Consider the following 18201-nt stretch of genomic DNA (forward strand, 5'->3'; position numbering starts at 1 on the left):
TTGACTTGAGTTTCGATAGAATTGTTAACAGAAAGAAAATTTTCATCTAATCAAGAAAAGTGGTAGATATCAGTGTTTTTTAAGGGAGAAGGAAACACACGGAAGAAAAAAGCTTGGGGAAGGAAGAAATGAAAAAAAACTTAAAAAGGAGAAGGGAGTAGAGGATGGAATGACGAGAGTAAAACAGTGTATTCAACTTTAACAAAGAAGACTATCACGTGATTAATTGCTCTCATTGTCTGCTGCAAGTTTCAATTAAAACACACCGTTTTATTTAAATAATGTGAAGATTACCCGGCGGTTGCACCGGACATTTTCTTTTTAACCAATATGAGAATTAATTATACATTCTGACATGAAAAAAATAATAATTAATTAATTGCCTCATATATGAAACAGATGGACGGTAGAAGTTTGTTTTCTTGATGACATGGTTAACCTACTTGATATGATATATAAATATACAAAAACAAGGAATTTTGAATTGATGCGGATAATATATATATATATATATATATATATATATATATTTATATGTTATTGTATTAACTAGCCATTCTGAATGAGGATAGAAGACATTGATCAGCAGAAGCTGAGCTAAAAACGTTGGAGCGTTTTGTCTTTTTCATTAATTGAAGGATTAAAATATAAAAAGGGGGTGAGAAATCCCAACAAATACTTGGATCGTAAAGAATGACAATTTTAATTACAGTGCCGACTCATTCTTTGAACTACGGAAATATCCGTCTCCTAGTTTATCTGAAGTTTCATCTTACTTTGTCCTCTCTGCCAATAGATACGAATTCTCCTACATTTTCTTCCAAATTTTTTTTTCCCCCCCTTCTTGAAATGTTTACTCTAGTTTTATTTTCTCTTTTTACTCGTGGGTTAAGGTTTATTTATTAAAAGATGTTTTGCTAGCATTTCTCATACTCCAATTGAATATTGGACTTTATAAAAGAGATGTACGCACAAATAAGCTTTTCAAGATCAAAACTTATTATTATTATTGATTGGCACCAGGTGTCCAATTAACATTCCGATGACCCATAAAGATTGTTTACACCCAAGAGGATTTGAACCTTAGACCTATAGTAGACCTAAGCGAGAGCATACTCCTAAGCCTAAAGTCTTTACCACTTGAGCCAACCCTTATTGGTTTCAAGACCAAAAGTTAAGCACCAAAAGTTATCATAAATCCTATCGAGTAATGCTCTTCTCTATTCTAATGCTTGATGATATGGCATATTTCAAGTGAATAATAATATTTAAGTACCTACAAACTGACATGATTTTATATAACATTTTAGATCTATTTTATAATAAAAATAACTTTACAATCTGACGAATCACATCAAATATCAATTTGTATATTTATTTTTGTAAAATCTATTTGTAGCTAAAACAATTCTCTTAACGGATGGAAGTCATTTGAAATGTTACACATCACCATGTGAGTGAAAAGTAGCATTACTCAATTCCTATCCATAACTTGCTGTAACAAAAAACAAATAAATGAATCTTAATAATAATTAATATAAACAAAACATGACTGCAATCTTGCATCAAGAACAGGAATCGCATTTTGTGAAGACACTGCTGGGAAATGGGTGTACAGTAATTTGGTATGTGGCTACTATGTGGGGGACCCAGCATATAATTTCTCTTTCGACAATGAAACTCATGGATCACACGACACAACTTCAAAGCAGAAAAATGATCAGCCACACTCAGGAACACAAACATGATAGAGGCCAACCAAAACATTACAAAAATTCACTCAAATGGATAATGGGATATCTTTGTGGCTATAGCACTTATCTGTATCACACAAATATTGGAATCTACATTAACCATAGGTAGCGTTTAATAGTTAATACAATGAAATCTACAGTGTTGTGCCTATATCTAAAAACTGTTTAGGCCAGAAAATTATAGAAAACTCAATCACGGGACTACCTCAAGGGCACATGAGGATTATGCATGAAAACGATGTGTTGTGTTTATTGTGGCCAATTACCTAAGATGTAAGAAGCTCCTCGTTTTATGCTCTTTACCTCCGATCACCTATCTGATATTTATTCTTCTTTCCAACAGCAAACCAGATTCAAATCCCACAGAAACCACTAATTAAAACTCGAGGCTAGATTTTACTTCCCACCCTTTAAGTTACCCTCCTTCAACCATGGGGCCCGGTGCAGCTATTTCAAACCCTAATTACAGAATATCAGGCTGTGATCACATCCTATGACATTCACCAAGGGGAAATTCAACTGAACATGGCACAAGACCAGTAGAGGAAATTCTATCAAAGAAATAAACACATATAAATATAAATACAAAAGTCAAAAAGGATATTAGCAACCACAAGGGTAAAATGAATTACAGCAAACCAACCACATTGATCTTAGGGCGGATGCAACAGATGAACAGAACAACCTCGCCCACATCCATACAACGATGAAAGAAAAAACCACTGAATAATAATGCTGGAGATTGTGAACCACATTTCACGCTATTAAAACCCTATTCATATAGATTGAACCCACAGACCAAGGCAAGAATTTAGCTAAAAGCAAAAGGCAAACAGCCTATTCCTGGTTCTCACCACGACTTGCACGGCCACCCATTCGCCCCCCCATACGTCCCTGGCCACGGCCATACCCTCTGCCTCCACCTCTACCTCTTTCATATCCAGTACCTTCAGGAAAAGCAAGGATCTTAAAATAGTTCGCCAAAATTTTAAAATTGGACCAAAATGAATTATTTTCTATGGCAGCTATGTACATGCTTGCAGAAGTAAACCCACTACCAAAGGATTAGTTCCTCACTGTATATACCGAACGACCTATCAATATCCAACAACGTGCAATAATAAGTTTCACTTGCACAATTAGATAAACAAAGAAACTTACTGCGATAACCCCGACTTCTGCCTCGCCCACCGCCTCGACCCCGGTCTGAATATCCATCATTATCTGCTAGTAAAAAGAGTGAGTAACAAAGGAAATGCTTCAATAAAATATGCATCATAAATATCACCATCTGCTCCCATATAATAGTCCAATAACCAAGATTTATACCTTGAAAGTCTCCATATCCACCTTGATTGTTTCCGTATCCACCTTGATTGTTTCCGTATCCACCTCGATTGTTTCCGTATCCACCACGAATGCTTCCATATCCACCTCGATATCCACCTCGGTTGTTTCCATATCCACCTCTATCGTTTCCATATCCACCTTGATCGTTTCCATATCCTCCTCGATCGTTTCCATATCCTCCTCGATTGTTTCCATATCCACCTTGATCGTTTCCATATCCACCTTGATAGTTCCCATATCCACCCCTGCCCCAACTCTGACCTCTCCCTCTCCCTCTCCCTCTACCTCTTCCTCTCCCACGACCCCGTCCTTGTCCATATGAATCTAGAGATCAAGAGCAGGAAACATGTTACATATTGCACAGCAGATGGAACACAATAGAGGGTAAACAAAATAAGTCCTTGCCTAGGCAAAGAAAAAAAAAAGATAAGAAAAGTTCATCTAAACAATCACGCAAATTATTCACTTGCCGCTCGCACCACCTTCATTAACAGCATTGTATGGGGCACGTGCTTGTTTAGGTGGCTGTTGCTGTTGATAAGTAGATTGTGGCTTTGGTTGTTCAGCATGACGTGGAGCTTGGTACCTGTGGAAAAAATTTTCAGACATTCTCACAGCATGCCATGAAAGCCAAGTTGAATAACTCGGAAAAGAAAAAATATTACACATTATTAAGTCTCAGCGGCTGCATGCGCTTGTGAAAATTGCATCAGGAAAGTATAGCATAAAATATTAATAGTTGGTCTATGGAGCGAAAAATTGAACACCGCCAAAGATTTGTAAACTTACCCAGGAGAATTTCGGTTTAGCTCTCTAGGAGATAAGGTGATGGAAATCATTGAGACATGGCGAGTCATCTCCACACTGCATCAGTCATTAATACTCAGATATATTCAATAGGTAATAAAAGAAGATTAGTAACAGAAAGTGTACACAAGGATCAGTTATCTATAGTATGATGATAACTTTTGATCATAAATATTACTAATAAAAAAAAATTTTGATCATAAATATACAAATTTATGTGGATATGAAAATATGATGACTTAAAAACTCACGGTACAAGACCCTCCTCAATGGGTTCCCATACGTCAGTTATGCTTTCTGAGCTAATGGCAGTATCTTGATGCAACATGGGAATTCTCTTCTGTTCCAGGACATAAATATTGAATTAGTTCCCAAGGGGGTGTGTGTGTGAGAGAGAGTGAGAGAGAGAGAGAGTCTTAGAAAGATCTTGCCAGGTATACCAACCTTCAAAATCTCAGCGATGGCTACTGTCTTGCTGATTGCCTGTCCCATTGCTTTCAAAACAATCTCTCTAACACGTTTTTCCTAATCATAAGATGTCACCAAATTAATAAAGGCACATCAGATTTTTAATAAAATAATGAAGCAACATACTACACACATGCAAAACTATAAAGACATGATATCCGATGAGTAACACATAATGTAAAACATTCAGATAAATCAATATATGAAAATAGCGGCAAAATCAAGAAGAGAGTCATGAAAACTCCGAGAACAAACACAAAGGTTAAAGAAACTAAAGAAAGGAAAAGACCTCAACAATAAATGTTTAACAGATGCACACAAAGCTCTCAAGATTAAATGCACAATGTGCATGACTGGTCTTAAAAAATTCAATGGCAAGTTCCAACTTATCTCTTTTTGGTACGTAGCAGGTTCCAACATTTAACTAGAACTTTTATTATTAAAAAAGTTAGCCCCAGATTAGGAATGAGTTCACGAGCAGAATGGCTTGGAAACACCACTTGAGATTTTTGACCCAACGGAAATTGGAACAGGTTTTTCATTTGAAGTTCTTTACAAATCCTCACCATTCTGACTTGAGCATACAACCAAACATCTGCTTGGAAGTCGAAACTTGCCATCGACATTCATGGGCTATTCCCCAAAAGCACCAATGCCGACTACCTTCCCTCTCAAAAGTGCTTGCAGATGGTGGTTTCTTGTGGTTGTTGCAATCGAAGTGCATTGCTTGCCAAGGGTGAAGAACTAAATTCTCTTCACTGGAATCTTATACTCTCTTTTTTTCGATTGGAACTAGGTGTCCAGGAACAGCGTCCCGACTAATTCCAAGAGTGCACAGGCCCTCGGTAAGGAGTTTCCCGCAAGTGCACCTTGGGTAATTCAAGGGAAAAGTCCCCTAGTCCAATGGCCCCTAGAGATTATTTGCACCCAAGGGGATTTGAACCTTAGACCTGGGGGGAGCATACCTCCAAGCACAAGGCCTTTACCACTTGAGCCAACCCCCAGCGTTTATTTATAATCTGTTTATTGGGGATGACTAGCATTTATTTATTTTTTGAAAGGGAGATATCGTTGCGCATTACATCTGGCATTTTTTTTAACTAAGGACAGCCACCAACCATGCAAGAAGCCAAGAACAAATGGCAACCATGAAAAGAAAGAAAATCGCTAATCTCATCCTACTCTTGGTAATCTCAGCCATGCAATACCTAGGGAGATGAGTTGGGGGAGGAGAAAATGGTCCTTTGAAAAACCTCAAATACAAATTATAAATTTTTTGGTTGGAATTTGGCCAACCATATTTAGGCTTCCAACCCAAAATGAGTTTGAAGGAAGAAATGACTTCTAAGTGAGGTCAGGTTGGAAGGTGCTTGTCAATTTAAAATCTTGAAGTCCAGCCAGCAGTCACCACTTCTAACAAAGCCCATAAAACCTGAACAAACTTTTTTTTCTTGATAGATAAGAAATTGTTTTTCTCTTGATAGATAAGAAAATTTTACTAAGGCAAGTAAAAAGGCATAGCCCAAGTACACAGAAAGTGTACAAATGCAGGATAAAACCTGAACAAACTGTGAGCTTCTTCATCAAACTCTGATAACAAAATGCCCAAAATGTCATTGGGACTCAGACTGAATGTCACATCATAGGAAAGAACCCCATGGGTACACTCAACCTAAATATAAAGTGGCAGCACAAAGGACCCCTTTCCTAGATACGGCTCATAAAAAGAAATCGTTCGTCACATTCCCTAAAGATAATGAACTCAATAGGAAAAGAAAAACCAAGTTTTAAATTAATAATTGTATAGTGATTGATTACAGATTTGGCCACATTCCCCATTTTTATTCTTCCTATTTGAACTGCACCAGCACTTAAGCTGTGGTTTTCATCCCTGTTTCTCAATCTTGCAACTTTTTTATATCTAGGGCAGAATGATATGATTTTTGTGGTTGCAATGCACCAAAATATCATCTTACCAGGTTTTGCATTAATGATTTTCTTTTTATATATAAGTAGGTTGCATTAATGAAATTAGAATCAGCATATATACAATTATTACCAAACGACAACTTCCACTAGATATATCCAAGAACAAGTATGTGCCTGGTTTGGTTTCCTTCAATTTGAAATCCACTGTTGATGCCTTAATCCTCAAGATCAGCCCTGTTGTCCTTACCCAGAAGGTCGAGTTAAAAAATAAAAAATAAGGGACCATTCTTATGACAGGGTGCTCAGTGAATTATATGATTCAACTTTTGTTACAAACAATTAAAAGGGAGATAGGCTCTTGTCATTTCTCCATCTAATTCGGTAAGAGACACTCACCAACAGGACATGACTTTACATTGTGCCTCTGTCAAAAGTGACCAACATAAAACTTAATGAAAGAATCCAACTAAACTGCCACCACACGGCAAAGGTCTTAAGACATGCACATAGGATTTGGCTACACATTTTGGCCAGAGCCAGAAGCAATGGCCTGAAAATGCCACTGTCTACCTTTTAATTTAATTCAACAGCAGTTTCAAGCAGCATTAAACACCTTGAAAGTGCTAATAACAGCCAAGTTAACATTACAGACCTATGCCAGGCATATCATAAAGAGCAAAGGGGGAATTTCTGACAAAACAAAAAAATAGACTTTAAATTGAATTATTAAGTAATGCGTAAAGCACTTTTTTGTATCTGTTCTGTAATGTGTGAAGCATATAAAAACTAATCTACTCAAGTATTAAAGTTAGCTGTTTTTGGCATATATTATCATAAAGTTGTCTCCCTTAAACAAAATCAGTGTGCCATTTTTTTTATAAGTACCGGGTGCTAATTGAAAAGAGAATTGCCCAAACTAAATAAAGTAATAGAATATGTTATCTTAGGAAGACTGGATGGCTCTATTGAGTTTTTCATTTCATTATAAACTAAAAAGTTACAAATCCAAGATATAAATTTTATCCATTTGCTCTATCAGCATAGATCACGTACTACCGATTTAAGGATAAAATAAATGGAACTGTTTAAAAAATTAACTATGTTATTCATTTTGTAATAGCCCACCTAAAATTAGAATATATTGATATCTAAGGATGTCCATATGCTTGGGATATTAGAAGCTTCACCTATGCATTATTTTAAAATAAATGGAATAAATTTAACAAAAATAAACTACATTCCATAAATTATTACCCTAACAGTCATCTAATTGAACAGATATATCACCCTCAACGAAGAAATAGAAAACAATATGCTCAATTCACAAGCCCAGCGACCCAAACAACCAGTCAAGAGAGGTTAAGCATCTCTCGAAGATGCATGTCAGCTAGGCATTACACTGACCATTAAACAAAACTCGAACAGGCTACAACATATCCAGTGTATTCTAAAGTGGTTTAAAATACACTCACCGCCAGAGCATATTGAAGCTTACAGCCACAGAAATCATAAAGAAAACAATTGATAAATATTATCAACCATAGAACCCTAATAGAACCCGCAAAAAAATACGAGGACTCAGAAACTAAGCATATCATGATACAATATCACTCACTCAACCATTAAAAACCCAGTCAAAAATCCATGAACTACAGAAACAAACACTACCCGCATATAGGAGCCCCTCCCCCCCCCGCCCCCCTCTCCCCAACAACAAAAAGAAAGAACGAGAGAAGGAAAACGGCATCTAAAATATTCTTAAACAGAACCACAGGAAAAAACACAGAATGCCATATTATCTGGAACCACAACCATTATACCAGTAAATCACAACACAACATGCTCAATCTATAGGGGAGGGGTCACGCATAAACCCACAACTCTAGAAATTAAATAAACATTTATATAATTCCTAAAGCCAAAGAGTAAAGAAGAAGCAAAACATAGCAAAAATAACTCAAAATGCAACCACAAAAAACTGAGAGAAAAAAAAAGGGGGGGGGGGGGGGGGGGGGGGGGGGGGGGCAGGTACCTGGAGAAGAGTGGTGGCATAACTGATGTAGTTCCTGATGGCACCTTGGGTTGTGATTCGAATCTCGTTCTCGTTTATCTGCGACTCGGGCTTCGGTTTTTCGACCCTCTGATACCTATCCATGGCTGAATCCGGAATTGCCGATTTTTTGGATGAGAAACCCTAGCCCTAAAACCCTAGCACAGAGTGGGAGTAGTAAAGTGTGGGGATTTTAATAACCACGGCGAGAGAGAGAGAGAGAGAGAGAGAGTCTTTCGCGTCACTGCTTTTGAGGGTCACTGTATCTACGTACATAGGACAATGCCGGGTCCCAGCTAAATGTGTCCACAATTATAAATGAGTTTTTTTATTTTTCTTTTTTTTAATTTTTTTTATTTTAAATATACTTAATCAAGTTAAAAATATAAATTTACTGATAATTACTTTTTTAATTATTAAAAAAATTAAAAAATAAAAATATATAAATAGACATATTTAAAAAATATATTTAATGAAAAATTTTGTTTATCATTCACACATATCACATATTATACATTTTTTATTTTTTTTATTTTTTCTATAATAAATATGTGATATATAGATGATAAATAAAATAATTTAATTAATTTAATAAAAATAAAATAAATAATAAAAAATAAAAAATATACAAAGTGTGTGTAGCGTCCCTTATATTTAATAGGCCTATTATATTTTTGCTATAGCTTTAAAATTTTTAAAGTGAATTGTTTACAGCATTTTAAAGGAATTGTTCTTATTTAATAGTCCTTATTAATTTCTCTCTCTTACTTTTACTGACAATCTCATATTTCATTGCAGTCCACATCTCTCCCTTACAAGTGATTTTTTCGGTTTTCTTTTCCTATGTTTTGGCACCATCTTCCTCTTTGTTTGGCGCATTCCTCCGAGTTCATTGTTGCTCATAGGGTTGAAAACAGAACCGATCAGTTCGGTTTTGATCTCAAACCGAAACTGACGGACCGATGATTTTTTACTGGAAAAATTGACCAAAACTGACTAATGTAGAGGGGTGAAACCAGCAGAACTGGTTTGGTTGGTTTTGACTAGGGGTGAAAACCGACCCATTCGATTCGATTTTTGGGCAAAATCGACGCCGGTCGAAAGTTAATTTTTGGAGAAGAACACCGGCTGAAACCGGTCGACGAGGAGGAGAAACATCAGCCGAAACTGTTGCTTCATTTCTCTAGCGGTTCACGGTCAGTTCTTAGACCAAGCTTCCTCTGAGAGAGTAGAGAGAGTGTGTTGCTGAGGAGAGAGAGAGAGGATGAGAACTAGGAAGACAATGCGATGAAGAAGACAAAGTTATTTCGAAACGACACCGTAAACCAAACAGCGTCATTCTACTTAATTTTTTTTTAATATGTTATGAATTAAACGGCGTCGTTTGGTTTAAATTGTGTTTAAAACACAACTATAGGCTTAAAATGACGTCGTTCCACTTAAACTTAAGTAGAACGGCATCATTTTGAGTACAGAACATATAAAAAAAATAGTTTCTTTAGTCGGCCGGTTCAGCGGTTCGAACTGACGTCGAGCCGGTCGATATCGGTTTTCTCTATTTGCTGCCGCACATCGACCGGTTCTCACTGGTTTTGGCCGGTTCTGAGCTCCAACGGCCAGTCTAGGTCGGTTTCTTGATTTTTTGTACAACCCTAGTTTGGACCACTTTTTTTGGCTCTTTTTGTTTTACCCAATTCAACATCTTTTTGGACTTTTTTTTTGCTCAATTCAAGATCTTTTTAGACTATTTTTTAGCTGATTTAAAATTCTAATTTGAAAAAATTGCTGAGTTTTTAAAGCCCTTTTTAAACGTCTAGATTTCATTTTAATGTCATTTGTAATGTTAGACTTAGGTTATAGCAATAGTAAAATAGTAATGTTGTGATGACGTAAGTATTAAGTATATACTACTGTACTAATTACTAGATAACTTAAAAAAATAAAAATTTCACTACATATTTAATACACATTACAAATAAAAACAAATTATCTTGAGTAACAATGCAACTAAAAAATATTAGAAAAAATAAATTGCAATAATTCTTCATTTTCTTCGGTCTTCAATCCTCAATAGTTGTGACGTCTGATTGTGCTCCCAACGCTATATAGAAACGTTAATAAGATTAAAATATAAAATATTAGTGAATTTAGATAATGAAAAATACTAAAATTAATTTATAAAAGCAAATGAATATTGAATGAAGAAAACATTATCAGATTCTACCATAAAAGCTCTCCACATTTTCTATAGACTTTCGGATATCAATTGGTATTGACGGATGTCGCAATCAATTCTAAGCATAAATAAGTGCCTTAATGGTTCTCAAAGCCAACAAACTCCGAAAATGATCAAGTATACGATCTCTCGTACTAAATATTGACTCCAATGTAACCGTGGAAACAAGCATGTCCAACAAGTCTCATGCAATCCTCGCAAATATAAAATAGTTAGGCTCATTAATTTTTCACCAAAGCAACAAATTAAAATATGGGCTGAGTGTCTCACAACCATCTGATAAATAACGGTCCAATTCTATTTTGGCAACTGTTGATCTAATGGCGGAAGATACTTGATACCACTCATAAAACCATTTTGTCTCATGATTATTTTCACCATCATTTGTGGTTGTAGATGTTGGAGGGGGCTCATGTTCTCGGCTAGTTGAGGTAGAACTGAACGTATCATTATACTCTGCATACAAGTTTGCTAATAACTGTCTCACACTTGACACAAACTCTTCAGCACGAGTCTCATCATAAATTTTATTCAGGTGGAAAATATGAAGCCCTAACTTACTATGTGGATCAAGCATAACTACAATCAAAATCAACAAGTTCATTCTATCTAATGAACCCCAATATTTATTATATTTCATTCTCATGCTTATGGTTATGTTCATCAAACAATTATTATCACTCTTACTCAGCATATTCAGTTCTTTTTGCAGCATACAAATCTCTAAAAAACTGGTGTTAGTCGTGACATATAAAGACTCAAAAAATCTCGTAGTGTCTTCATAAAATATTTTCAAAAACTTTACAGATTCTCGCATCGTCTCCCACTCCTCAACTATAAAAGACTCTATGTGTCCATCATTGTAGTCTGAGACTTTCAGTCCAGTCATTAAATCAGCCATTGTTCGACCGCTCCTAGCTCTTGCATTGCATTTTAGCTGGCCTCTCAAGGAATTTGATGTCTCCAATGCTTTTCTACATGGTATGTCATAAAAGAGGTCTTCATAGAGCAACCTAAGGGATTCATTGAAAATCAAAATACAAACCATATGTGTAAACTGAAGAAGGTCATATGTGGCTTCAAGCAAGCTCCTAGGGCTTAGTATACTCGACTCACACAGTTCTTACAAAGTCTTGACTTCACAGGTTCCCTCTTTATCTACCATAATGGACCAGTTCATCTATTTGTGCTCATCTATGTGGACGATCTCATTGTGATTAGTACTCATGCCTCAGGCATCTCATGGCTTATTGATAATCTGCAGAATGAATTTAAAATAAAATATGTGGGCAAACTTTCATATTATCTGGGGAACTCATGTCCAAATCCATATACATGGGTTGCATCTTAGCCAATCAAAGTACATCTTTGACTTTCTGGACAGAATTGATAGGCTTGGGGCCAAGCCTTACTCTACACCATGTGTTTCAAGGCAAATATTACTCAAGTTTAAGGGTGATCCTCTACCTGATCCCACAATTTATAGGCATATAGTGAATTGTGGGAGCCTTACATTATTGTGCATTGACTCGACCTGATATTGCTTTTTCAGTAAACTAACTGTCAATTTTTACATTGTCAAACTACCACTCATTTCTAGGCAGCTAAGAGGGTTTCAAGGTATCTCAAGAGCACTATTCAATTATGGTCCTTCGCAACTAAAAGCTTATTGTGACTCAAATTGGGCTGGAGACCCAATTAATAGAATGTCAACTAATGGCTATGGGATTTTTCTAGGAAATTTCTTTGTTTCATGGCAGTCAAAGAAACAACTTGTGGCAGCCAGATCTAGTATTGAATCTGAATATAGGTCAACGGCTATTACTACAACAGGACTCAATTGGCTTCTATGCTCTTCAAGGAACTACACTGCTCTCTTACATGACCTTCTCAGTCGTGGTGTGGCAATTGCACCCACAATTTGGGTGCAATTGCCTAAGCATCCAATCTTCCATGCTAGAACCAAGCATGTGGAAGTGGACTACCATTTTATCAGGGAAAAGGATGTGAAAAAGGACATTGTTGCTTCTTATATACAGATTAGTATGCAAATGTGTTTACCAAGAGCTTACTACATCTCGGTTCCTGCTACTCAAGGACAGACACCTAGTCATTGCATCTCCCACGAGTTTGTAGGGGAGTGTTAAGATAAGTAAAGTCCCTTCCTCTCACTACAATCCTTAGTCTCAGTGCATCTCACTAGGATTCTAGTCTCAAGTTCTGTTTGAATTCAGAGATGAGTTGAGATAGTTTTAGATAAGTTGAATAAAATATTATTAGAATATTATTTTTAATATTATTATTATTTTAAAATTTGAAAAAGTTAAATTATTTATTATATTTTATATGAAAATTTGGAAAAACTGTAATGATGAGATGAGATGAGATGATATAAGTTTCGAATCCAAAAGGGACCTCAGTCTAGCTGTGGTATTAGATGAGGATCAAGTAGCAGAGTGCAAGAGCATCTGCATGTCTAGGAGCTGTTAGCGATCATGTAGTTATCAATGTGTAATCTTTATAAAGTATTGTTCTTTTTTTAACTCTAGTCTTATAGTTGCATAATTATCTTCCCCTAATTTTTGGTACTTATCTTTTAGATTGTATATGTATCTTGTTAACACTTTCCATCATTGTAAATGTGAGTTATCTCGGTGGGAGTATTATATTGGCCTACTTCCACTCCGGCTTATTTTCTTTCTTCAACAACACATTATACACATAGGATTCACATTATTTCAAACTATAGAATATGCATAGCACATGCCTCCCCTTCTTAATTTGACTTCTCAATGGAAATTAATAATTAAAAAATCTCAAAATCATAACTTGAATTCCTTGAATGAATTATAAAAGACTACTTTTTTTCTCAAATAGTTGTCATGGGATCCGTTCAAACCCTCTTATATTTAATTCGGGACGTTATATTCTTTCTTTAAATCCTATAATCTTATTCTCACGGTTCCGCTATAGGAGGCACGGCTAAAGTCTCACATGGAATGGCCGTCCAAGTTGAACTCCTTTATGTTGAAATCAAGCATGAGCTTGACTCAAGACTTTGATTAAAACTCGAGTAAGGTACTCTACTGAAAGTTTAATTTGACTCGATTTGTTTGTCAAATTTTGAGGTTTATGATTTTAAGAAATATCAAGTTAAATTAGACTTTTAAAAATCCACTCAAACAAGAAAATAGTAGTTCATAACATACAATCAACTATACAACATTACGTCAAACGCATATGACATGATGGCATAACACCAAGCCTTCAAAATGGAGGTCTTGGGTTTGACCCCCCTCCCCGAATAACCAAAAAAAAAAAAAAAAACGACATAATCACAATTATAATTTACTAATGAAACTAAATGTATTTTATAACATTGAAGGCCTTGAGATACGTATAATGTGCAGTCTTATTCATTTATATCCTTAATGAGCCATTGTATCACGGGACTGATTTGTACAAACTCTAAATAGACAAGCCTTTGTAAAAAACTAAAGGCGAAATAACTAGTCTCGACTCTCAACTTTCAATGATTTTTTTTTTTTTGACAAAAGCTTATTGAGTTCTCGCACTCGCCTATTCATTCCATTTGGTATCTCAATTGGAATCATGTTGCATTCAACTTTACAAAGAGGGCAAGAAAATTGCACAGGATCGGCCATCCTCGTTCAGGGAAATTTAGAACATGAACACATCCTTGTTGATCTAATGTTTTACTTACAGAATGCAAATTACTTACTAAAAAGGTTTACAGAAAGTATCAATCTGAAACTTATTAAGTTATTACAGCATACAGTTTATTTCAGTGCATTTGTAGACTCACCCCAGATCACCAAATAAACAAACTACATTACAATTACAATGATTACTGTTATCATTTTGATGCCAATGCAATTAAACAACAAGAACACTGAGAGGAAGCCTCAAGGGATTGATATACAAACAAAAAATGAATTAACAATTAACACTTGCTCCTGTCACGATTTCCTTCAATGTCACCAAGAATATCTTTTGGGCAATACTGAATGGAAGTCAACAAAATGCATATAGTGAAAGAGAAAAGGACCCAACTCCAGCTGCATTATAAATTCATTTAGATGAAAACATCTTCTGTACCTCACCAAGTATTTGAATGTTGCAAATCCATCATCTGCATTCCTGTCATACAACTTGACATGTTAATAACACCTCAATTGCCGTTGCATTTCGATGCACATGAAATTAAGGCAACAAAAATAACTGGAAGAGGAAAGTAGTAATGATGGAGGTCAAGCCTCTCATCAGCTAGTTATGCATGACCTTATTTCCTCTCGTGTCATAGAAGGCAAAAAGGCAGAAAACAAGAGACTGTTCATGGAATGTAATTACCAGTAGAAAATAGAGAAGAAAAACGTGCCATTAACCCATTGTATCCATTGTCTTCAGAGATTCAAGGGGTGTATGCCCTTTTAGGCACCAAAAATAACTGGCAGTGGAAAGTAGTAATGACGGAGATCAACCCCCTCATCTAGGTATGCATGAACTTATTTTCTCTTTTGTGTCATAGAAGGCAAAAGGGCAGAAAACAAGAGACTGTTCATGAGATGTAATTACCAAGGGAAGAAAGAAAAAAGAGAAACGTGAATAAAACAACGATTACTAGAAGAAAAGAACTAGGAAGTACAGTGCTGCCAGTCTGGCCAACTTCAAAGCCACAAAATATAGCAGAAGAGCCCCTGAAACTTGAGTTTTAGGGATCTAACATCTATAATCCAAGGCCAAGATGGCAGCCGAATAGAAAGGCAATTATGTTAGCATAACCCATTTAATAACCAAAAATCAACCAACAGAGGAGACAAGTGAATAACAGATCAGTAAAAGGATTAGATTCCCAAACAACTAGGACACTCTGCATGACTTCAAACTCAAAAGGTATTTAATGAGGTATTCTTTTGGAAGTAAAATAGCATGATCAATTCATTTTTCAACAATTACAGCCAACCCTAGATCTATTCAAAAGCTACCTTCTAAGCCTCAATTACTCCATAAACTCCAGTACACAAACATGATAATAAAAAAGCTAACACAAATGATTCAAATTTAATAAATTAAAAATCTTCATAAGTGCATGCTTTGCTTATATAAAGTAACTAATGGAAACAGCTCAATTTCCCATTCAACGATTTCACAGTTCAAATAAATTTGCTTATAATCTTCATATAATAATAAGTATTAGACACACGGTACATTTCCTCATTCAAAGAAAAAAACAAAAGTAGTCAATCCAACTTACTTTCAATCATGATATCAATGATAAGCACGACAAAAAAATAAAAATAAAAGATTTCAGGGTGAATTCAAACGAACCACGTAAATTGACGAATTGATCACTCAGACATAGCCTGCACCTCATCGACCCCTTCCTCTCCACCCCGAAGCATATTATACAGTGAAACGGTGGAACAGAAGCTAATGACCTTGTGAAACTTGTTGACAGGTGTAGGCAATCGAGGCACTCTCCTCCAATTACATTTGCCAGACTCACTACTAACCTCACAAACGCAAGCTGGGTATCTCTTATGGTACTCTTCGTTAAAAACATAGATAAGATCACCTAGCCCAACACACTTCAAGCTCGCAAATTTATCATCCTCGTCACTATCAAACAAGCTGTAAAGCAAATCCTGAGGCATGATCGCAATCTCGCTAAACTCCATGGTGTTCTCGTCAATCCTCCACAGATTAAAGGAAGACCCTTGCGGCGAATTACATATTCCGGCCAGAACAAGCCGGTCCCTGCAAGAGATCATGAACGAGAAGATAACCCCAGGAGGACGAAGCGTCTGGACCTCGCTCCAGACACGTTTTTCCAAATCGAAGGACGACACGAAACAGGAGTAGATGCCAAAGACGTAGAATTTGCCTCCGAACAAGGCCGAGGACAAGGAGGAGGATGAGTTACCAGACCTGAAATCGGCGGGTAAAGGAGGACAGATCTCCCAGGAATCCATATGGGGATCGTATATCTCGACGGCCAAACGCTCCTCGATGTCAACTAGGTTACCGATGAATCTGACACCACCGACAACAATGAATCTGGGTTTGTCGGAATTGGCATAGAAGACGCCGAGGAGGGGGTTGACACGGGAGTAGTTGAGAGGGGAGGTGGTAAAGATGTTGGAGAAACGATGGAGGATAGGGGAGAAGGCGAACAAGGGGGCGGTGATGAAGAGGAAGCCATGGGATCCGAGGAAGGAGGAAGAAGTGGGGGAAGGGAAAGGGAAGGAGGAACAAGGGAGGCGAAACCAGATATCGGAAAGAGGATCGTAGGCGAAGGACTGATGGTTCTTGGAAGAGGTGTTGTGGAGGCCGTAAAGAAAAAACCAGGGGCGGCTATGGGGTCGGGAGGAGGCAGAGGGGAAGGTGGGGGAGGAGATGATGGAGTGCCAGATCTTGCAGACGGTGGAGGCTATGATGAGGGTAGGGATTGGGAGGAGGGAGAGGATGTGCTCCGTCAGGTCAGAGCTAAGAGAGCTAAATTCAGTCATTTCGGAGAGTCAGAGACAGAGGAACACAGGAGACAGAGACGGGAAAGGTGTAGGGAGTAGAAGGTGGATGATTCGTGCGAGTTGATGCAAACTGCAAAGTCCAAAGAATAGAAGAAGAAACGGAGTAGTAGGTGGATTGAAAATAACTCCTCGATAAGAAAAGAGAGCTCGACGACTACGAGTACCCCACCCCGCATGAACTAACAAGTGACAACTTAACTCTCGGATTTTTTTTTTATTTTTTTTTAATAGTATCCCGTCGGACCCGTCCCATTCTGTATCTTCATTTTCAACCGTTCATGCTTTTGAATTTTTTTACATTTTTTCTTTTATTTATTGATTACAAAAGTGACTATTAGACTAGTATTAGTAAAATGATATTTTTTATATTTTTTAAAAATATTAAAAAAATATGAATAAGAGAAATAAAAAAAATAAATTTTGCTTAGGGTCACTATTTGACGGCACCTTAGAAGCACTCTTTTTTTTCCTTCATAATATTAAAAGAAATAATATTTACAATTTGTAAATTTCACCCATTCATTTTAAGAAAATTGAATAAATATGTGATTTATATAAAAAAAAAAAAAACCTTTTAATAATAGATTTCATTTTTTTTAAAAAAAAAGCTGTGCGATACTTTTACAATCCATAATTATATTTAATATTACTCTAATATTAAATATTTAATAAAAATAAATAAAATTTATATTTAAAATGAGTAATGTTAAATAAGAAATAATTTATGCGAGTCCCATTCCATTTGAAAAAAGAAAAACTCTAAATGCAAGCGACTTCACGCACCCTTTGCGCATCCCGTTTACCTGGCATGAGACCCACAAAATGAAATGGGCGTTTTGATCTTGCGAAATTGGGCGTTTTCAGATGAGCGGGAGATGAAAATGGGATAGGGGAAAATAGAGCGTTTTTTCTCCATTCCCCCCATCCATTCATTCTCTCCTCCGCGATCGCATTTCGGGGTGTAAAAAAAAAACCGGTAAACCAGTAAACCGGACCGAACCGGATCGAACCAGTGGGTTTGGTCCGGTACTGAGTTTGGTTTAGTCCAGTATCGAT

General features: G+C 36.5%; 2 protein-coding genes across 11 annotated transcripts; both read right to left on the reverse strand.

Annotated features, from left to right (window-relative positions):
• Nucleotides 1-2333: 2333 nt before the first annotated feature.
• Nucleotides 2334-8647, reverse strand: LOC121253015 (TATA-binding protein-associated factor 2N-like). Of its 10 annotated transcripts, none has more exons than XM_041152897.1 (9): nucleotides 8341-8633; nucleotides 4356-4436; nucleotides 4163-4251; nucleotides 3894-3968; nucleotides 3575-3690; nucleotides 3201-3428; nucleotides 3084-3146; nucleotides 2916-2981; nucleotides 2334-2701 (listed from the first exon to the last, which is right to left on the reverse strand). In XM_041152897.1, the coding sequence occupies exons 1-9, from the start codon at nucleotides 8461-8463 to the stop codon at nucleotides 2592-2594; spliced, it is 951 nt and encodes a 316-aa protein (XP_041008831.1). In that variant the 5' UTR covers nucleotides 8464-8633; the 3' UTR covers nucleotides 2334-2591. The 10 variants fall into 10 exon arrangements, with proteins under 10 accessions (XP_041008831.1, XP_041008833.1, XP_041008832.1 ...); XM_041152899.1 differs by having other exon boundaries at nucleotides 3084-3125; nucleotides 8341-8632; XM_041152898.1 differs by having other exon boundaries at nucleotides 2916-2978; nucleotides 8341-8632.
• A 5632-nt stretch (nucleotides 8648-14279) lies between these two features.
• On the reverse strand, nucleotides 14280-17293 carry LOC121253016 (F-box/kelch-repeat protein At3g24760-like). The gene is made up of 2 exons (XM_041152901.1): nucleotides 15944-17293; nucleotides 14280-14755 (listed from the first exon to the last, which is right to left on the reverse strand). Exon 1 carries the CDS (start codon nucleotides 17122-17124, stop codon nucleotides 15964-15966), a length of 1161 nt encoding a protein of 386 aa, XP_041008835.1. The 5' UTR covers nucleotides 17125-17293; the 3' UTR covers nucleotides 14280-14755; nucleotides 15944-15963.
• Nucleotides 17294-18201: the final 908 nt, after the last annotated feature.

This window comes from Juglans microcarpa x Juglans regia, chromosome 2S (genome assembly GCF_004785595.1).
Source record: "Juglans microcarpa x Juglans regia isolate MS1-56 chromosome 2S, Jm3101_v1.0, whole genome shotgun sequence".
Lineage (NCBI taxonomy): Eukaryota > Viridiplantae > Streptophyta > Magnoliopsida > Fagales > Juglandaceae > Juglans > Juglans microcarpa x Juglans regia.